The sequence below is a fragment of the Salvelinus alpinus genome, chromosome 11 (genome assembly GCF_045679555.1).
Source record: "Salvelinus alpinus chromosome 11, SLU_Salpinus.1, whole genome shotgun sequence".
NCBI classification, from domain to species: domain Eukaryota; kingdom Metazoa; phylum Chordata; class Actinopteri; order Salmoniformes; family Salmonidae; genus Salvelinus; species Salvelinus alpinus.
In genome coordinates this window covers 20,377,685-20,400,688 of record NC_092096.1, presented here as the reverse complement: position 1 = coordinate 20,400,688, position 23,004 = coordinate 20,377,685, and the positions used below count along the sequence as shown (strand labels likewise).

The 23,004-nt window shown below is 41.3% G+C and overlaps 1 protein-coding gene and 1 long non-coding RNA gene across 2 annotated transcripts; one reads left to right on the top strand and one right to left on the bottom strand.

Annotated features, from left to right (window-relative positions):
• Positions 1–10,092: 10,092 nt before the first annotated feature.
• Positions 10,093–14,750, bottom strand: LOC139533711 (uncharacterized). Its single transcript, XR_011666845.1, has 3 exons — positions 14,655–14,750; positions 12,913–12,957; positions 10,093–12,783 (listed from the first exon to the last, which is right to left on the bottom strand). It is a non-coding gene; the product is annotated as an uncharacterized lncRNA (long non-coding RNA).
• Positions 14,751–14,756: 6 nt separating this feature from the next.
• On the top strand, positions 14,757–19,123 carry LOC139533710 (GTPase IMAP family member 9-like). The gene is made up of 2 exons (XM_071332017.1): positions 14,757–14,902; positions 15,510–19,123. The coding sequence occupies exons 1-2, from the start codon at positions 14,875–14,877 to the stop codon at positions 16,235–16,237; spliced, it is 756 nt and encodes a 251-aa protein (XP_071188118.1). The 5' UTR covers positions 14,757–14,874; the 3' UTR covers positions 16,238–19,123.
• Positions 19,124–23,004: the final 3,881 nt, after the last annotated feature.

Here is a 23,004-nt window from a genome sequence, read left to right as displayed (position 1 = left end):
ACCGCTACATCATATTTATTAGACTAAATTCATTTAAAAAGTCGATGAAAAAGTGTAAGAATAGCTCATGCAAAGCCCATATGTAGTAGGACAAGTGTGCATGTTTATATGTAATGTCAATGGCAATTGTCATTATTACATCCTTCATACAATTTTCATACATTTTTTTCAAGGCCCTCATAACGACGACGACGCTGAATTCTGACATTACAGCGCCACCCTTTGTCCGTATTAAGCTATTACTATTATTGAGGATTGACAGTGGTGGCACAGGATGCTACAAATCTAGTAAGTGCACTGTAAATAGGAGCATCAATGCGGTGCAGCGGGTCAGGGCTGGATGACATTGTGTAAGGCAGAGAGCCAGAGACAGGCAGCTGGCCACTGAGGCAGAGAAGATAAATGGAGACTGGGGTTGAGAGAGGGTGATGACCTTTAGAGGAACAGGGAAGGCTGGGGTGTGATGTTGACAACCCTAGACCTACATGATGGATGGAGGGTCCTCACCCTTTTGCCCTCAGAACAGCCTCAATTGACTCCAATGCTTTCCGCAGTTGTGTCAAGTTGGCTGGATGTCCTTTGGGTGGTGGACCATTCTTGCTACACACAGGGAACTGTTGAGCATGAAAAACCCAGCAGCGTTGCAGTTCTCGACACAAACCGGTGCGCCTGGCACCTACTACAATACTCTGTTCAAAGGCACTTAAATCTTTTGTCTTGGTCATTCACCCACTGAGTTGCACACATACACAATCCATGTCTCAATTGTATCAAGGCTTAAAAATCCTCTTTAACCTGTCTCCACTTGTTTTTTTAACCTTTATTTAACTAGGCAAGTCAGTTAAGAACAAATTCTTATTTACAATGACGGCCTACCAAAAGGCAAAAGGCCTCCTGCGGGGACGGGGGCATGGGATTAAAAATAAATAAATAATATAAGAAAATATAGAACAAAACACACAACACGATAGAACTACATAAAGATAGACCTAAGACAACCACATAACATGGCAGCAACATGGTAGCAACACAACATGGCAGCAGCACAACATCGTAGCAGCACAAAACATGGTACAAACATTATTGGGCACAGACAACAGCATAAAGGGCAAGAAAGTAGAGACAACAATACATCACGCGAAGCAGCCACAACTGTGTTTTTCGCAGCTCGTTCCAGTCTCTAGCTGCAGCAAACTGAAAAGAGGAGCGACCCATGGATGCTTTGGGGACTTTAAACAGAATGTGACTGGCAGAATGGGTGTTGTATGTGGAGGATGAGGGCTGCAGTAGGTATCTCAGACAGGGGGGAGTGCGGCCTAAGAGGGTTTTATCAATAAGCATCAACCAGTGGGTCTTGCGACAGGTATACAAAGATGACCAGTATACAGAGGAGTATAGAGTGCAGTATTGTGTCCTATAAAGAGCATTGGTGGCAAATCTGATGGCCGAATGGAAAAGAACATCTAACCGCTCGAGAGCACCCTTACCTGCCGATCTATAAATTACGTCTCCGTAATCTAGCATGGGTAGGATGGTCATCTGCATCAGGGTTAGTTTGGCAGCTGGGGTAAAAGAGGAGCGATTACGATAGAAGAAACCAAGTCTAGATTTAACCTTAGACAGCAGCTTTGATATGTGCTGAGAGAAGGACAGTGTAACCGTCTAGCCATACTCCCAAGTACTTCTATCCGGTGACTACCTCGAGCTCTAAACCCTCAGAGGTAGTAATCACACCGATGGGGAGAGGAGGATTCTTCTTACCAAACCACATGACCTTTGTTTTGGAGGTGTACAGAACAAGGTTAAGGGTAGAGAAAGCTTGTTGGACGCTAAGAAAGCTTTGTTGTAGAGCATTTAACACAAAACCCGGGGAGGGGCCAGCTGAGTATAAGACGGTATCATATGCATATAAATGGATGAGAGAGCTTTCTACTGCCTGAGCTATGTTGTTGATGTAAATTGAGAAGAGCATGGGGCCTAGGATTGAGCCTTGGGGCACTCCCTTGGTGACAGGCAGTGGCTGAGACAGCAGATGTTTTGACTTTATACACTGCACTCTTTGAGAGAGGTAGTTAACAAACCAGGCCAAAAAGACACCAATACTCCTTAGCCAGCCCACAAGAATGGAATGGTCTACCGTATCAAAAGCTTTGGCTAAGTCAATAAAAATAGCAGCACAACATTGCTTAGAATCAAGGGCAATGGTGGCATCATTTAGGACCTTTTAAAGTTGCAGTGACACATCCATAACCTGAGCAGAAACCAGATTGCATACCAGAGAGAATACTATAGACATCAAGAAAGCCAGTCAGTTGATTATTGACAAGTTTTTCCAACACTTTTGATTAACAGGGCAAAATAGAAATTGGCCTATAACATTTAGGATCAGCTTGATCTCCCCTTTAAATAAAGATTGCACCGTGGCTGCCTTTCAAGCAATGGGAACCTCCCCAGAGAGGAGAGATGTTAAAAAGGTCAGAGATAGGCTTGGCGATGATAGGGGCAGCAACCTTAAAGAGGAAAGGGTCTAAACCATCTGATCCAGATGGTTTATTGGGGTCAAGTTTAAGGAGCTCCTTTGGCACCTCAGACTCAGTGATCGCCTGGAGGGAGAAACTTTGTAGCGGGGCAGGGGAAAAAGAGAGGGAGATGGGAAATGTTGGACGGGCAAGGAGGCATGGCTGAGTCAAATAGGAATCCTGACTTAATGAAGTGGTGATTAAAAAGCTCAGCCATGTGCTTCTTGTCAGTAACAACCACACCATCAACATTAAGGGACACGGGCAGCTGTGAGGAGGAGAGTTTATTCTCCAGGTCTTTAACCATTTTCCAGAACTTCTTGGCATTAGACCCACAGAGAGAGAACTGCTACTTAAAGTAACTAACTTTGGCCTTCCGGATAGCCTGAGTCCACTTATTTCTCATTTGCCTGAATGAGAGCCAGTCAGCCTGAGTATATGTGTGCTGTGCCTTTCGCCAAATGGAATTCTTGAGGTGGAGTAACACTGCCTGTCACGACTTCCGCCGAAGTTGGTCCCTCTCCTTGTTAGGGTGGTGTTCGGCGGTCGACGTCACCGACCTTCTAGCCATCATTGATCCATTTTTCATTTTCCATTGGTTTTGTCTTGTCTTCCTACACACCTGCTTCCAATCCCATTCATTACATGTTGTGTATTTAACCCTCTGTTTCCCCTCATGTCCTTGTCAGAGATTGTTCGTTGTATGTAGGTGTGTTATTTGTTCTGGTGTGCGATGGGTTTTGCACCCTATTATGTTATTTTTGTATACTTTGGTTTTTGGAGTTTATTTGAATGTTTATTAAACAGCTCTGTTTTTACCAAGTTCATTCTCCTGCGCCTGACTTCCCTGCCACCAACACGCACCGCATTACACTGCCAGATCACGGTCAGATTAATTCTCATTTTCTTTATGGGGGTGTGTTTGTTAGCAATACCGCAAAAATTATTAAAAAAAAAGGTCCAAGTGTCTTGGACAGAGGGGACCAAGCTGATTCTATACCAATTTACAGAGGCCAGGTCATGAAGGAAGGCTTGCTCATTAAAGTTTTTTAGCAAGCGTATATGACAAATCAGGACAGGTCGTTTCAATGAGCAGCCATTACGGACACAGGCTGTAAAACAGTGATCACTAAGGTCATTACAGAAAATACCAGACTCATACCTCTCAGCAGGATTATTTGTGGAGGTACTTTTCTGGGTGTTTGGAATTATACCTTGTGGGATTGGTAATAATCTGAGAAAGATTTAGTGAGTCCCGTTGCTTTAGGGCTTGGTGGTTTAAGCATGTCCCAGTTTAGGTCACCTAGCGGGACAAATCCAAACTTAGTGTAAGGGGCCAGGATAGAATTTAGGGCATTTAGTGTACAGGCCGGTACTGATGGTGGACGATAACACCCAGCAACAGTCAACAAAGAGCTATTGTAAAGTTGAATGCTTTAAACCAGCAAATCAAATTGTTTGGGGACAGACTTGGTGGAGACAACTGAGTACTGAAGGTGTTCCTTGGTAAAGATTGCCACTCCACCACCTTCGGAAGATCTGTCTTGCCGACGAAGGTTATAGCCAGAAAGGTTAACATCAGTTTTCAAAACACTCTTTCTTAACCACGTCTCAGTAATGACCAACACATCTGGATGTTAGGTAATAAGCTTCTAGTGTTAACGTGCAGAAAACCCAGGCTTTTACGAGAGCAGAAATCAGTAAAGCAGATATGAGCACAAGTCAGAATTAGGGTTAGCAACAATAGATGGGTCAGGGTGTACATGCACCTTTCCAGATATCATCAGCAGTAATACAACCGGGACGACAAAGGACAGGAGAGCTCTGCAGTGTTGATTTTTTTATGACATTTGAATGTGCATCAAATGGCAACAAGTTCATATTGTACAGCAATTTCATCAGGTAACATGAATACAAAGCTGGCGAAAAGTGGTTAGAATAGGATGAGAGTCTGTGTAACCAATAAAGAGTCAGAGTCCCGAGTGTGGGAACAAACATAGTCTGTCCCACAGTCGAGTAAACAAGCAAGTTCATAGTCAACAAAGTCACACGCCCCAAAAGTGCCTGTGTGCTGGAGGTGAGCGAAAGCTCGGTAGACAGGGGGGAGTGTGACGGTGGTACCTGTACCAGACAGGGGTAGACAAGCCAGGGCAGACAGTGAACAGATTGCCAGGTGGAATCCAAGCAGCAGTGCAGTAGGTAGCGGCAGTAGGTGTCACACCCACGAGAGAAACTTTTTTCGGGAGGCAGATTCCTTGTAGAAAATCACAGCTAGCTAGCTAACGTAGCTAGCAAGTCTCTGTCCACCGTTTTTTTCCAAGTGAAAAAGGAGGTTGTTAGCTAGCTATATCTCTTCAGTTTTGGCGAATCGTCCTATACGACGTCCAAACGAAGTTGTCCTGCGGCTGTTGTATTTGGGAGATTGCGAGGAGGATGTCTTCTGATGTGATCAAAGAAACAATATTGTTTCTCATTGAGGTAATTTACAATTGAAGTGTCCTGGCTGCATATCAGTTCAAAATAGAGATGAATCCAGGGGTACTGTATTGTAATGACCTCTGCACAGATGGATGGGGGTTTCAAAGGCCTTTGCATTTGGGTGAGGTAGGCTGTGAAACTCTCCTTCCATTGTAGGGCTCAAGGGCTTTGACGCCTCTCAATTTACACCTCCGTGCTAATTGAAGTTGCAGCTGGATCTGTGCTGTTCTAGCCAACTTGGTAGCCTTAAATTAGCATTCAGTCCTTATGAAATATAGCATTGTAATGTATTTGTCTTCTTGGCTTTAAAAGTAGCTTCAGACTAACGTTACTCACTCAGTTCCAGGTTGGATGGTGTTTTCAGGTTTCTTGTGCTTCTTTTGCTGGTCAGTGGTTTGTCAGAGCATTTGGAAATAATCATCTTTGGTAGTATTAATCCTTCCAGGTCATTTTGTCCAAAATCAGGTTGTAGGTTTGGAGTTTGAATTTGGAGTGAAGGTTAAGTTGTGGAGGGTAGTATCCTGTATATGTCCTTGCGGAAAAATCTAAGTTTATCGAACTCTAAATCTAACTTTTTGTTAAAACATGCTGAAAAATGAGGGAGCCCATCTGCTCATGATGGAAAAAGTACTAAATGTCATACTGTAGTAAAAGTAAAGATACCTTAACAGAAAATGACTCAAGTAAAAGTGAAAGTTACCCAGTAAAATACTGCTTGAGTAAAAGTTTAAAAGTATCTGTTTTTAAATGTACAGTGGTAGAAAAAGTACTAAATCCTCATACTTGAGTAAAAGTACAAAGTAAAAATAAATGCTATACATCAAATTCCTTATATTAAGCAACCAGACAGCACAATTTTCTTATTATTTTTCATTACGGATAGACAGGGGCACACTCCAACACTCAGACAGAATTTTGCAAACACAGTATTTGTGTTTTGTGAGTCTGCCAGATCAGAGGCAGTAGGGATGACAAAGTTTTATATTGATAGGGGCCCTAATTTTGTCCTAGTTGATCATGTAATGAGTATTTTAGATGTCAGGGAAAATGTATGGAGTAAAAAGTACATTATTTTATTTAGGAATGTAGTGGAGTCAAAAATATAAATAGTAAAGTAAAGTACAGATACCCCAAAAAACTACTTTAGTACTTTAAAGTATTTTTACTTAAGTACTTCACACCACTGATCTACACTGATTGAAGTTGATTTAACAAGGGACATCAATAAGGGATCATAGCATTCACCTGGATTCACCTAGTCAGTCTATGTCATGGAAATGTACACTCAGTGTATAATACAGTAGCATACTTTAGAATATAAGCCACAGTACATGGATGGCACATAATTTCCTACAATTGGGTCCAACATATTAAGAGAAACATTTATGTGGAGATTAGGCTTGTTCTCAAGAGTCACAGGAATATTTAGAGCAATGGCCAGAGTGGTTCTGTGTTTTATTCAGTCACTTTCACTTTGACTGCAATTGAGATAAGTCAGCGGTATCCAACATTACACTGAGTAGACTTTCCCTTCTGATGGTCTGAAAAATGAGGTATAAATTAATTCAATATTCCAGGCTTATATTGAGGGTCCAGAATTTTATTGAGCTTTAGTATGATAAAGGTATTTTCTTTTACACTGAGTTATTTTTAATTGATCATGTCCTCTAGTCTAGTGCATGTGTGAGTCAGCACCAGTGTGTCTAATGCACCTGTAGAGGGCATAGTGGCACCAGGGTACATCTTCGCTCTGTCAGGACACTGCTTGGAGAAAGAGAAAGAGAATACGTGTCTTGTTTGATACAGATCATTCACCTGTAGCTCTGCTGGTTGATGTTCCTGATAAGCACAGAGGGTCAGGTCGTTAGATGTGCAGTGTGATCACAATCAAGCCTCCATGATGCCTCAGTCTGACAGTGCATCCACAGGTGGAGAGAGGTCTATTGGGGGGACTGACCCCTTGTTCAAGGGCTAATCAGAACTAATCAGAACCCAAACACAGAGGAGTATTATAGCTGTCTATAGCCCTGTTACTGAGCTGCCTCATCAACCACTACAAAATCACCACTAGGGTTCACCTTTCTTTCCCAAACAAAGTCCTCAGAGAGTTTGAGCTACATCGAAACCTCCCTGTTGCTCCCTGCCTGCCTTATGTTTCTCTACATGAACACTCAACACAGGTCAGACAGAATAGAGAAAGTCTGAATTATTGTATACAGGGCCTGGAGAAAATGAAAAAGGAGATAGCCTACCTGAACCGTTAACATTATGAGAAAATGTGTTGAATCACCTGGTTTATAAAACAAAGGTGTTTAATGTACTTGCCTCTTGGTCACAACAAATACTTTCTTCATCTTGATAATAGTTTCCTGTCCTGAAGAAAGTTTTGCTGTCGATCTAATGATGCATACTTGAGAATCAAATCAGTAATGATTGCTTTTACAGTAATTTAAATGCAGTTTGAAAAGTAATGGGGATAGAATACATCCTTGAGGGACAACGTGCTCTATCATTAGATAGAGAACTTCCCTTGATTGTTTAATACACACTGGACTCTGTTGGAGCCCTTGATCCATAGAACGAGTGTCACGACTTCCGCCGAAGTTGGCTCCCCTGCCTGTTCAGGCGGTGCTCGGAAGTCGTCGTCACCGTCCTACTAGCCGCCACCGATCCCTTTTTCGGTTGTCTGTTTGTTTTGTCTTATTAGTTTCACCTGTGTTTCTGTTGTTTTCGGAAATGAGCTTCCCTATATTTAGTAGGTAGACCCGCCCTTGTTTTGTGCGGGATTGTCTTTATGTTACGTGTGTGTGTTTTAGGTTATCAAGTTGTCCTCTGCGCCCTGGATGTTTGGGCTTATCATTTTTTGTGCATTACTAAAAGGAATATTTTTTCCAAGTGGATCTCTCTCTGCGTCTGATTCCTTCACCCACCTAGTCCCGCGTGACAACGAGTTTACATTCAAGTTACTGATTTGATTCTCAAGTGTGCATCATTAGATCGACAGCAAAATTATCTTGCAGATGAGGCTTTTATGATCTTATTAAAGGTGATATCCGGTCGTCTCTGTTAGTAAAGAGGACAATTGTTTTGTTTCTGATTTCACTCTTAACCTTTTACTTTTACCTTTTGCTAAATCAGGGTCACACAGAGTGATTCTTTGTAATCTTAAACAAATCTACTTTGAAACAAAAGTATACACCTCACACACATGGTTATGGGCTTACAAAGAACAAGACACCTGTGCCATGCCAAATATAGAGTTGAAATGCATTCAATTTTGAGTTTGCATCCCAATATTACACTTTATACAGTGCATTTATGAAAGTATTCAGACCCCTTCCCTTTTTCCACATTTTGTTATGTTACAGCCTTAATTCTAAAATTTATTAAATCATTTTTTCCCTCCTCAATCTACAATACTCCATAATGACAAAGCGAAAACAGTTATTTTTTGCTAATTAATCTTTTTTTTTAACAGATATCTTATTTACACAAGTATTCAGAGACTTTGCTATGAGACTTGAAATTGAGCTCAGGAGCATCCTGTTTCCGTTGATCATCCTTGAGATGTTTCTACAACTTGATTAGAGTCCACCTGTGGTAAATTCAATTGATTGGACATGATTGGGAAAGGGACATACCTGTCTATATAAGGTCCCACAGTTGACAGTGCATGTCAGAGAAAAAAACAAGCCATGAGGTTGAAGGAATTGTCCGTAGATCTCTGAGACAGGATTGTGTCGAGGCAAAGGGTACCAAAAAAATTCTGCAGCACTGAAGGGCCCCAAGAACACAGTGGCCTCCATCATTCTTACATTTTTTCCAAAAACCTGTTTTTACTTTGTCAATATGGGGAATTGTGTGTAGATTGATGAGGGGAAAAAACAATGTAATCAATTATAGAATAACGCAACAAAATTTGGAATACGTCAATGGGTCTGAATACTTTCCGAATGCACTGTACATCACAGAAGAATGAACTATAACGAAACTGTTTGACATAGAAACACCGGATTTTCGTTGTTTAAAATAAAAAATAATATTTTTTGAATTATGAAATTATACAAATATTAATTCCACCCGAAGAGGGTGCTTTTGGTCATTGAATGCTGGAAAGGGCTATATGCACCTTCCAATTGTTTTAACTCTAGCACCCTCTGTGAAACTGACAATCTTAATGACCAGTATACAAAATAAGACCCAGTCTGCCGCAAGAGTCTGTCCATTACAGATTGCCAGTTATGAAATTATGTGTTTATGTTTCACTTTGGAGATACAACTTGAGATTGAGTGTTTGACCCTAGGTGCATATTTTTCAGTAAGGAGGAACTGAAAGTAAATGCTAGATTCCTGAACTGATAACAGTATGAGGGTATTTTATGTCAGATCAGAGAATGCAATAAACCATGGTATGGTATCACATGAGTAGTTATTGCAATGTGCGTGTACAGTATTAGATTGAAACATCTAATAAAACTTTCACACAAACACAGTGCCTATGACAATCCAATAAATAGAAATATATTTAAAGCAATTATGCAGTGTATTGTGAGAATACTTGTACAGTATGTATTATGAATTTAGGAGGAGTTCACGAATATTAACTGAAAACTGAAATTGTACAGTGTCCTATCCACTAACAGCTTTGAGGTGTGCATCTTCTATGTCACAAGATTGATTCAAAGTATGACTTGCAGCAAAAAGGTAACCGAGCAGCTGTTGAGTTGACCGTTTAAAGCAGGTGATGAGCCAAGTTGTCCAAGTCTCTGGATGCTACAGACAATCATAGTTAGATTCAACTAAAAGCTAGAGAAGACTTCTGAAAGACATACTTAAAAGGAGTGTCTTGTTTAAAAGAGTTTCTTCCCCTATAACTCTACTGGTTATGTCCCAGATAAGCGGTCGGGTCAAGAAGTCACAGAAGTTGTTATTTCAGGGGAAACCTTATTTATATTTAGCTGAAAGGGTGAGAACTTATCTGGGCGGATGACTTGGCACAGAGACGTTGGATCATCTAGGCCACAGGAGGTTGCTGAGGGGAGAACAGGTCATAATGTCTGAAATGAAGTACTAGTATTATTGTATGAGTATTTTATTAAGATCCCCACCATGGCAGCATCTACTATACCTGAGGTCCAAACAGGAAACAAAACACAGAATATGCAGAACATAACACTACAGAATACTACACAATCTCCCGTCTCCGCCCCACGTTTCAGACACAGGAGATAGTCCCTGCCCCATGAGCCGCTCTGGCTCGTAAAAGCCAAGGCTCACACAATGCCACCCACCTACACTTTACAACACATAATACAGTTAAAAATACAATACAAAATATTTAAAAGAGACTGCATGTGTCTCTTCACGGTCCCTGTTGTGCCGTAAGAGCCAAACCCTGTGGTTTAATGTTGTATTGATGAAACATTCTTCAAAGAGTTTTGTTTTCACTGTGTTGGTACAATTGCATTATAACCATTGCATAGACCAAGGTGGTAGTGGATGAGGTCTGTAAAAACAACTTAAGAGCACCTGGAAAATTGCTGTATGAATTCACTCCATTATTATTATATAGACAATGTTACTTTTTAGCTTCAAAGACCCCTGATGTTTGTCGTAGCTGAATCAGAATTAGTTAGGTAATATAGATAAATAAGATGTTTTATTTACGTTATACTTGTCATTAGAATGTCTTCTTTTGGACTATACTGTTGGCAGTTGCATTTTCCTTTCTCTCTAGGGAAAAGTCACTTGGGGCCCAGAGAGGGGAGAGGTCAGGCTTGTCTTTTACATGTCTGGTAATATGCAGAATATCAGAAAGGGAGAAGTCAGGTTTGAACATTGTCTTCATAGGTGAATATATCTGTGAAACCATGTGAAGGGCTCCACTATGTCTGTACTCCAGTCATACCCTCATTTTCCCATTGGGGGGAGGAGTATGGCAGTGTCTGGAACCATTATACCAGCCCTTTGATGTTGAACTTATCTTTCATAGTATATGACCTAGAGGTTCACTCCACTTAGTGAGCTTCTCCAGGAGTGGGGAGAAGAGGGGTTGTATTTGAGATGGGCGTATCTAGAATTGACAATTGATATATGCCATTGGATGAGGCAATGTTTTGGTAATATGAAGTACCAAGAACGAGAAGTAGAACCTCGTCTAAGAGACCAAACTGAACGATAATTTATAGCTAATGCTATCTGGATATGGGATACTCTTCTTTCAAGTAAAAGGCCCTTCGGGAAATTCCTAAGATCTGTGGTTCATCATGTGAGTTGAGAGGGGTGTATCTTGGCTATAAAAGATACTAAGAATTGTTTTGTAAGGACTCTCAGAGAATTCATTTATAGATACTGAATTGATCTGAGAGTCAAAGGGCTATGGTGAAGCTCATATAATTAAAGATGGAGTTTAAAATATAACTCTGACTTGTGTGTGGTTTGTTGCTCTCTCATCATTTAGTAATACAGGAAATTACCACGACATGTTACACAAAGCAAATGCATAACATTAATTGCCATAGGATCACATGATTGAATAATATTTTTTTCCCATGCTTTATTAATAAGCGTAGAGATTAAGGTCAGTGTTTCCAATTTCTCAGGGTTATCAAACCTTATCATCAACAAACAATGTCATTTGAATTACCACCTAATAATAAAACATTTACTTACATAAGAAATATATCTACTGGAATTTTTGTGTGACTAAAGATGTCAATATGAATGAATTCCTTAACATGACAGTTAAAAAGTTAAATTGGTTAACCTGAAAAAAATACAGTATATCTGATAATAAACATTGAGATAATAATTACAATTTGCATATATTTAAATATATTACATACAACTACATTGAACAAATTGTGCATTTTCAGAACTCCGGGGTAATGTTGATCTGTTTTACCCCACAGGCCTGATAATTTAGCCAATAAGCCACAAAGTATGTGACTTGAATAAATGGAAAGACTATTAATACAATAGTATAATACACAGGACAGTAAACATCTATTACCAAGTTACACAACTTTGGAACTATTCACACTTGGAGCTTTTAGTCACAAAGATGTACAAAAATGACTTAAAACAATCATTAGTTACATACATTTTTGTTAACATCAAAGTTAGCTAGTTCTACAAGCTGGATAACTGGAGTGTTTTCTTTCCCACTCCTGTAACTCCTGTGACATCTTCTCAAGGTCCAGTAATTTACAGATCTTCCCCATCAGCTCCATCACCTGATGACGGTCTGTGCTAGTGTTACTGAACACATGATGCCTCTCCCCACAGAGCCTCACTACCTCTTTAAGATGAGGGTGTGTCTTTTCAAGGAATGTTTCTATGCTCATGCGTTTCAGGTCCTCTCCATGAGTGAAGAGGACAATGGTTTTCTCTCGTATTTCACTCTCAAATCCCTTTTCCAATTTCTTTAATATCTCCCTCTCACCCTCTGTGAATCGTCCAATCTGAATAACCAGTAAATAGACACATAATAATGAAGGCTGACAGAGCCTTCTGCATTCCATAAGGTGTTTGTCTGACTGTTCTATATTTTCATCATAGAAGTCTGGTGTATCAATGACCCTAACCTCTGTCCCTGCTATCTTTCTCTGTACTACCTGACACTCTCTAGTAACCGGTACAGAGCTTGGACAAGACTTAAAAGGGTTTGTTTTCATTATTAAGTTGCCACTTGCACTCTTTCCAGTGCCAGTCTGTCCCAGCAGCACGATGTTTAAAGTATGTCTGTGATCGTTGTCATCCTTCACATTTCTGCAATGGTTTTCATCTGATAAAACAATATAAGGAACAATAAAATGTAAATATCAGCAAAATAATTACTTTAAAAAAAGTTCTACTTTTTGAAACACTTCTCTGTATTTATTTCTTGCAAAGTCAAATTTCATATCAAACTTACCATTGTGACGTCCTAGAGCAGACTCAGCTCCTTTGTTATTGATGTCTATAATAAGGGGAGACGTCACCATCACATTTTACAGAACAACAAGTGAAACTGAAATATTGCAAAGAGCACCACAGTAAAACTTGCGACTTGATCTAACCAGCAATCAGCTTAAAAAATGCAAAAACCAGCAAAAGTGCAAGACAATAGCTGGATAATATATTTGTATTATAGCTTGGTCTTACAGTATATTGGCACTGTAGTGTGATATTGTATTGGTGCTTCGTATTAACTCGATAATATACTGGTTCTATGTTATAGCATGAAAATATATTGTAGATCTGAGATTTTGCAGATGTCTAGATTGGCATCTTCAAGGGCTGTGATCGTCATGTAATCACATTCTGCTAACAAAATCAGGGCCTGGGTATGAATGTGCCATACAGTCAATAATGTTCTGGTTTGTATGACTGTCTTCTTCAAAAAGGTCTGGGGTGTTGATAACAACAAATTATCTGCTTTCTTCTCGCTGACATTCTGTTGTATCATATGTCAGAACATTCTTCTTCAGGATATTTTCTCCTATCAAACTCTTCCGGGCCCCTTTCCTTCCCAACAGAACAATGGTATATTTGTCTTCCAAATCACCTGGTTAGAAATAATAACATATTCATGTATATACAGATCTCCCATCTTAAATTTGATCACTCTGTTGTCACAATTTTCCTGTGCAGCAGTTAATGCAAATTGTAGTGTATTCCAAGTTTAAAAAGGCTTCCAAAGTTTGTAATTTCCACTTCAAAATGTCAGACTTAATTTGTCCTAACAAAAAATCTTAAATTATAACATAATCCACATAATCATTCACATTTCTTGACGCTGCATGATTACACCCCTGCTGTGAGAAACAGGGCCAAATTAAGATAACATCAACAAAGAATTTGCAAAAAAATGCAAAATATCTTTAGAACAGATTATTTCAATATTTTTGCAGTTTCAGATGTTATTCGTGTGCCATTTTGTTAATAACAATAAAGAACAGTAAGAACAGTTCAATGAAAGGGCATCAACCAGATGTAATCTTTGAGGCAGTGTTCCTTCTAGAACTGTCACGTTCCTGACCTATTTTCTGTTAGTTTTTGTATGTGTTAGTTGGTCAGGACGTGAGTTGGGTGGGCAGTCTATGTTTTCTGTTTCTATGTTGGTTTATGGGTTGCCTGGTATGGCTCTCAATTAGAGGCAGGTGTTTGGCGTTTCCTCTGATTGAGAGTCATATTAAGGTAGGTTGTTTCACATTGTTTGTTGTGGGTGGTTGTCTCCTGTGTCTGTGTCTATGTTACACCATACGGGACTGTTTCGTGCATTCGTCATTTTGTGTAGTCATTTTCCTGTTCGCGAGTTCTTCGTGTTTCATGTAGTTCGTCGTTCAGGTCTGTCTACTTTCGTCTTGTTATTTTGTTTCTATTCAAGTGTTCGTCGTGTTTTCCGGTTTTGTTTAAATAAATATTATTATTATGTATTCACAACCCGCTGCGCCTTGGTCAAATCACTACTCCTCAGGAGGAGGAACAACGTTACAAGAACACTAAATGCACAACTTGTCTTCAAAGTGTACACAATTGTCAGGTTTTTTATGCTTGAAAGATTTTAAACATTTAAACAGAGTATATATTTTTGTCACTATAGGAGAACTCAAAAGAAAAATGTCTTATCATTTAATCAGAAATCAGATTTCAGAATCAAGAAGCAGAACTTACTTTGTGCCATTTCCTTGTCTTGCTTTGCAGAATTTGCCACAGATACCAATGCTTGAGTGAAGTGATAGGGAGGTCTTCAATAATTGGTCTGTCAAGGAGTTGTGCATCTTCCTTTTATAGTGAGTGAGATCAAATGTTTGTGGGTTGGTTCAGAGAGCTAGGTATATGAATAAGAACACACAGCTTCTCTAAACTAATTTTCGACTACATCAGAGACACCATGGGTGCTGGAGCCTCTATCCCTGCAGGTGAGAATCAAGAATCAAAATACAAATAAAGAATACTTTGGTGTTAAAATAATTACTGTATCTTACTTAGTTTTGTGGTTTAGACTCATTGCTGAATAGTTTCTCCACACTGAATTTCAGAAGTGCATCTGATTAGCAAAACGTCTTCCAGGTACAGAGAGTTGATACCGGACATAATATTCGGTAGTCCTGTGACCCTTGAAGCCATCAAGGGCATGTAACAGGACTGTCATTATCTAAATCAAGACGTGGGAAACGTTGCTGTGCAAATCAAAATCACTTCTGAAAAAGCAGTACAGAAATCTGCAGGATTAAATACCAGCCCTAGACTGATATTTTTCAATTCTGTCCAGATGACAGTTAATTATAATTTCCTGATAGCCAACAATTGATATTGCTTGATTGCGTATAGGTTTAAGATAAGCCTGCTTGAGGAACACAAATTAAGTGCTTTAAATACAATAAATATACATTTAATTGTGCTTTTGATAAACCATTGTTGATATTGCGTAATATAATTGTTTTAAATCATAATCAGCAAGTTGTTTAAAGTTTAAAAAAAGAATAATACAAAATATATATTCCTTTTATTTGATCATCTTTGCAGGTGAAGACCTGAGAATTGTGATGATTGGAAAAACTGGAGTGGGGAAAAGTGCTGTGGGAAACACCCTTCTGGGAAAGGCACAATTTAAGTCATGTCCCAGTGCTAACTCTGTGACTGAGACATGTGAGAAAGAGAAAGTGTATGGTAACCGCTGGATACATGTGGTGGATACACCAGGGATTTTAGACACAGAGAAAAATTCAGAGGATGTAAAAAAGGAGATAGTGAAGTGTATTCAGGTTTCAAGCCCTGGTCCTCACGTCTTCCTGCTGGTGATCCAGGTGGGCAGATTCACCAGAGAGGAGCAGAATTCAGTTGAAGCCCTCAAGCAACTCTTTGGAGAAGAGTCTGCCAAGTACATGATTGTACTGTTCACTCGTGGTGATGAATTACGTGGTCAAACAATACAAAACTATGTACTTAAGGGTCATGTCAAGCTCAGAGAAGTGATTCAACATTGTGGTGGCAGATTCCATGTTTTCAACAATACAGATGGGAATAGAAGTCAAGTTGTTGAGCTGATCAAGAAGATTGATGACATGGTGGCAGGGAATGGAGGAGGGCACTACACTAATGAAATGTTTCAAGAGGCAGAGAGAAAGATTAACCAGCAAAGAATTCCAAGGGAATTGGCAGAGGTCCAAAAATATGACTTCTCCTTCCTTCATGAACTGCAGAATAGAGTTATTCTGTTTCAAACCATTCTCAATCAGGATGAGAAGAAATAGGAATATTAGGCATACCTGTGGCTATCACCTTCTCTATGAGGGATACATTCTGTAATAATGGCCACTGGTGTGAAATATAAAATAATCTTTCAGCTCTTCATCAGAATAGTAGTATGAAAATCATATGTACTGGATTAATAATGAAATTAAGAAACATCTCTCTCTCTCTCTCTTACATTTTTCTTTATAATAAATCTGCATGTTTTTTTATAGTTACTTAAAATGTTGTATTATGAATAATATATAAATAGAAATGTGAAAGGGCATTTGTGGACAGTTAGTAACCTTCTGTATTAATTAACATGAAACCAGCATGTTGTAATTTTCATGTACATTATATGTTGATCATTAACTAAAAATATATCAATAATGTACTTTAAAATGCCTGAATATAGTTTAATTGCAAGTGCACACTTAATTTATGTTCATGCAATCTGCAATAGTTACTACTATTCATTGGTCATTTAAATTAATGGTATCCAATAATTATTCACATTAATAACTTGTGAATGAATGCCTCCTACTCTTAGTAAAATGCTCACCCCATCATAACCCAAAATATAATGTTTTATCATTTTCTTTGTAAACAAACTATGTATAGCTTGGACGTTAAAGGGGAAATCTGGGATTGGTACATCCATTTTTTGACTTAAAGTACTAATATATAGCCATTGATTATTGTGGACACAGGCCCACCCAGTCATATTGAGCAAAAACAAACAAATTATAATACATTATTATTTAAAAAACACTCCTAAAAATTGTCATGAACATGCTTTATTAACAGGAGACATTAATCAGTACAACAACGTTTATGTGCATTTACTAAATACAACTATTTTGATCTCTGTTATGTGAAGTTCTGTAAATAAAATGATTGTAAGCATAGTGTATGAAAATCATTGGAATTATGGTTCTGGTTTGTCAATTACCCCACATACACATTGTCTCATAGCATAAACATCACTCTAATGATTGAAGCATATGTACTTTGGATGGTGTCCATATTGATCGTGTCCCTGATTACAAATATCTGGGCATCTGGATAGATGAGAAACTGTCTTTAGAAAGCATATTGACAAGTTAGTTAAGAAGCTGAGAATAAAAATATGAATCTTCTATAGAAATAGGTCCTGCCTCTCGATTAAAAGTAGAAAGCAGATTATTCAGTTGACGTTCCTATTGGTAGACTATGGCGACATCATCTATATGAACACATCTGCCACTTCATTAAAGCGTTAGATGCAGTTTATCATAGAGCACTGCTCTTTACTACAGGCAACAGTTTTAGTACTCATCACCGCATTCTCTACCAGAAAGTTGGTTGGCCCTCTGTGATGTCATCACCGCATTCTCTACCAGAAAGTTGGTTGGCCCTCTGTGATGTCATCACCGCATTCTCTACCAGAAAGTTGGTTGGCCCTCTGTGATGTCATCACCGCATTCTCTACCAGAAAGTTGGTTGGCCCTCTGTGATGTCATCACCGTATTCTCTACCAGAAAGTTGGTTGGCCCTCTTTGATGTCATCACTACATTCTCTACCAGAAAGTTGGTTGGCCCTCTTTGATGTCACGTAGGTTGATACATTGCTATGTTTTCATTTATAAAGCCCTTTTACAAAAACTCCCACTGTACCTAACAACATCACTAAACGAGATACCACACCTGGTCTCAGGGATTGCTCACTGGAAATTCCTTTTCTCTTTACTGAGTTAGGTAAATCAACTATTAGTTTTTTTTCATCTTATTTGTGGAACAATCTTCAACATTTTCAAAATGTGATGTTTTGGTGCCTCTAGGACACTTCAGAATGCTGATTGAGGACCTTTTTACTGATGATTGTCGTAGTTTTTTTTTTACTGTGTCTTTCTTTCTGCTTTCATTTTGTATTTTTATTTTGATGTGTGTATTTTGAGTAATTTACGTAATTCTGGGCACATCTGTCACGTCCTGACCGTAGAGATCCTTTCTATGTCTCTATTTTGGTTGGTCAGGGCGTGAGTTTGGGTGGGCATTCTATGTCTGGTGTTCTGTGTTGTCCTTGTTTTGTATTTCTATGTGTTTGGCCTGGTATGGTTCCAAATCAGAGGCAGCTGTCTATCGTTGTCTCTGATTGAGAATCATACTTAGTTAGCCTGTTCCCACCTGTGTTTGTGGGTGGTTATTTTCTGTTTGGTGTTTGTTGCACCTTTCAGAACTGTTCGTTGGTCGTTTTTGTTCGCGTATTCATCTTTATTAAAAGTATTATGGATACGTACCACACTGCACTTTGGTCCTCCTCTCCTTCTCCCGACGACGTTCGTTACAACATCTGTAAAAGAGACCTTGGTCTCAGTATGACTCCCTGATAAAATAAAAAGTTAAATAAAATACAAATAAATTAAAAATAAATTTGACAAGAATGTATGAAACAGAAGTGCGCTTTGTGACAATGCACAGAATCAATCAGAATACAGCCCTTATTGGGACCAATGATCACAAAGCTGCAGGCATTGGTGCTGGAGGGGATGGCTGCCGTTTCACGGGCTCCTAACCAACTGTGTTATTTTGTATTTTTTTCACATTGTTTGTAACTTATTTTGTACATAATGTTGCTGCTACCATCTCTTATTGTCACGCCCTGACCTTAGAGAGCCTTTTTATTTTTATGTCTCTATTTGGTTTGGTCAGGGTGTGATTTGGGTGGGCATTCTGTTCTGTTTTCTAGGTTTGTGTATTTCTATGTTTTGGCCGGGTATGGTTCTCAATCAGGGACAGCTGTCTATCGTTGTCTCTGATTGGGAATCATACTTAGGCAGCCTTTTTCCCTGTTGTGATTGTGGGAAGTTGTCTTTGTTAGGGGCACTATAGCCCTTGTAAGCTTCACGGTCGTTTTTGTTATTTCTTGTTTTGTTGGCGACATTTTACTAAATAAAAGAAAATGTACGCTCACCACGCTGCACCTTGGTCTTCCTTTAACGATGGTCCTGACACTTATGACCGAAAATAGCTTCTGGATATCAGAACAGCGATTACTCACCTCGAACTGGACAAAGATGTTTTTCTTTAATGAGTCCAACGTGTTTTTCTGAGACCAGGCCCAAATCCCCGTCATTCGCGTGAAGAAAAGACAGAGGTAAAGAGGGCGGAGATCGAGGGTGCCTTGTGAGAATTCGTCGGCGAGTGGGTAACCCACCTCTACCATCCGTTCTATTTGACAGCGTGCAATCACTGGAGAATAAAATGGATGAGCTCCATTCGAGACTATCCTATCAACGGGACATTAACTGCAATATCAGATGTTTCACCGAGTCGTGGTTGAACGAAGACATGGATAATATACAGTTCGGACAGAATTGCAACGTCCGGTAAGACGAGGGGTGGTGGTGTGTGTCTATGTCTAATATTAAGTCTCAAGGTATTGCTCGCCTGAGGTAGAGTACCTCATGATAAGCTGTAGACCATACTATCTACCATGAGAGTTTCATCTATATTCTTCGTAGCTGTTTATTTACCACCACAAACTGATACTGGCACTAAGACCGCACTCAATAGCTGTACACGGCCAAAAGCAAACAGGAAGATGCTCATCTAGAAGCGCCGCTCATAGTGGCTGGGGACTTTAATGCAGGGAAATTTAAATCCATTTGACCTAATTTCTAACAGCATGTTAAATGTGCAACCAGAGGGAAAAAACTCTAGACCACCTTTACTACACACACAGAGATGCGTACAAAGCTCTCCTTCGCCCTCCATTTGGCAAATCTGACCATAACTCTATCCTCCTGATCCCTGCTTACAAGCAAAAACTAAAGCAGGAAGCACCAGTGACTTGGTCAATACAAAAAGTGGTCAAATGAAGCAGATGCTAAGCTACAGGACTGTTTTGCTAACACAGACTGGAATATGTTCTGGGATTCTTCTGATGGCATTGAGGAGTACACCACATCAGTCATTGGCTTCATCAATAAGTGCATCGATGATGTCGTCCCCACAGTGACTATACACATACCCCAACCAGTAGCCATGGATTACAGGCAACATCCGCACTGAGCTAAAGGCTAGAGCTGTTGCTTTCAAGGTGCGGGAACCTAATCCGGACGCTTATAAGAAATCCCACTATGCCCTCTGACGAACAATCAAACAGGCAAAGCGTCAATACAGGACCGAGATTTAATCAAATTCTACTACAGGAGCAGGGCTAGTACACCTTCTACGTCAGGAGCAGGGCTAGTACACCTTCTACCTCAGGAGCAGGGCTAGTACACTTTCTACCCCAGGAGCAGGGCTTGTACACCTTCTACCTCAGGAGCAGGGCTAGAACACCTTCTACCCCAGGAGCAGGGCTAGTACGCCTTCTACCCCATGAGCAGGGCTAGAACACCTTCTACCCCAGGAGCAGGGCTAGAACACCTTCTACCTCAGGAGCAGGGCGAGTACACCTTCTACCTCAGGAGCAGGGCGAGTACACCTTCTACCTCAGGAGCAGGGCGAGTACACCTTCTACCTCAGGAGCAGGGCTAGTACACCTTCTTTCTCAGGAGCAGGGCTAGTACACCTTCTACCTCAGGAGCAGGGCTAGTACACCTTCTACTGCAGGAGCAGGGCTAGTACACCTTCTACTGCAGGAGCAAGGCTAGTACACCTTCTACCTCAGGAGCAGGGCTAGTACACCTTCTACCTCAGGAGCAGGGCTCGTACACCTTCTACCCCAGGAGCAGGGCTAGTACACCTTCTACACCAGGAGCAGGGCTAGTACACCTTCTACCCCAGGAGCAGGGCTAGTACACCTTCTACCCCAGGAGCAGGGCTAGTACACCTTCTACCTCAGGAGCAGGGCTAGTACACCTTCTACCTCAGGAGCAGGGCTAGTACACCTTCTACCCCAGGAGAAGGGCTAGTACACCTTCTACACCAGGAGCAGGGCTAGTAAACCTTCTACCCCAGGAGCAGGGCTAGTACACCTTCTACCCCAGGAGCAGGGCTAGTACACCTTCTACCTCAGGAGCAGGGCTAGTACACCTTCTACCTCAGGAGCAGGGCTAGTACACCTTCTACCCCGGGAGCAGGGCTCGTACACCTTCTACCCCAGGAGCAGGGCTAGTACACCTTCTACCCCAGGAGCAGGGCTAGTACACCTTCTAATCCCGGAGCAGGGATAGTACACCTTCTACCTCAGGAGCAGGGCTAGTACACCTTCTACCTCAAGAGCAGGGCTAGTACACCTTCTACCCCAGGAGCAGGGCTAGTACACCTTCTACCCCAGGAGCAGGGCTAGTACACCTTCTACCTCAAGAGCAGGGCTAGTACACCTTCTACCCCGGGAGCAGGGCTAGTACACCTTCTACCTCAGTAGCAGGGCTAGTACACCTTCTACCCCGGGAGCAGGGCTAGTACACCTTCTACCTCGGGTGCAGGGCTAGTACACCTTCTACCTCGGGAGCAGGGCTAGTACACCTTCTACCCCGGGAGCAGAGCTAGTACAACTTCTACCTCGGGAGCAGGGCTAGTACACATTCTACTACAGGAGCAGGGCTAGTACACCTTCTACCTCAGGAGCAGGGCTAGTACACCTTCTACCTCAGGAGCAAGGCTAGTACACCTTCTACCCCGGGAGCAGGGCTAGTACACCTTCTACCTCGGGTGCAGGGCTAGTACACCTTCTACCTCGGGAGCATGGCTAGTACACCTTCTACCCCGGGAGCAGGGCTAGTACAACTTCTACCTCGGGAGCAGGGCTAGTACAAATTATACTACAGGAGCAGGGCTAGTACACCTTCTACCCCAGGAGCAGGGCTAGTACACCTTCTAATCCCGGAGCAGGGATAGTACACTTTCTACCTCAGGAGCAGGGCTAGTACACCTTCTACCTCAAGAGCAGGGCTAGTACACCTTCTACCCCAGGAGCAGGGCTTGTACACATTCTACCTCAGGAGCACCTTCTACCTCAGGTTAGTACACCTTCTACCTCAGGAGCAGGGCTAGTACACCTTCTACGTCAGGAGCAGGGCTAGTACACCTTCTACCTCAGGAGCAGGGCTAGTACACTTTCTACCCCAGGAGCAGGGATAGTACACCTTCTACCCCAGGAGCAGGGCTTGTACACCTTCTACCTCAGGAGCAGGGCTAGAACACCTTCTACCCCAGGAGCAGGGCTAGTACGCCTTCTACCCCATGAGCAGGGCTAGAACACCTTCTACCCCAGGAGCAGGGCTAGAACACCTTCTACCTCAGGAGCAGGGCGAGTACACCTTCTACCTCAGGAGCAGGGCGAGTACACCTTCTACCTCAGGAGCAGGGCGAGTACACCTTCTACCTCAGGAGCAGGGCTAGTACACCTTCTTTCTCAGGAGCAGGGCTAGTACACCTTCTACCTCAGGAGCAGGGCTAGTACACCTTCTACTGCAGGAGCAGGGCTAGTACACCTTCTACTGCAGGAGCAGGGCTAGTACACCTTCTACCTCAGGAGCAGGGCTAGTACACCTTCTACCTCAGGAGCAGGGCTCGTACACCTTCTACCCCAGGAGCAGGGCTAGTACACCTTCTACACCAGGAGCAGGGCTAGTACACCTTCTACCCCAGGAGCAGGGCTAGTACACCTTCTACCCCAGGAGCAGGGCTAGTACACCTTCTACCTCAGGAGCAGGGCTAGTACACCTTCTACCTCAGGAGCAGGGCTAGTACACCTTCTACCCCAGGAGAAGGGCTAGTACACCTTCTACACCAGGAGCAGGGCTAGTAAACCTTCTACCTCAGGAGCAGGGCTAGTACACCTTCTACCCCGGGA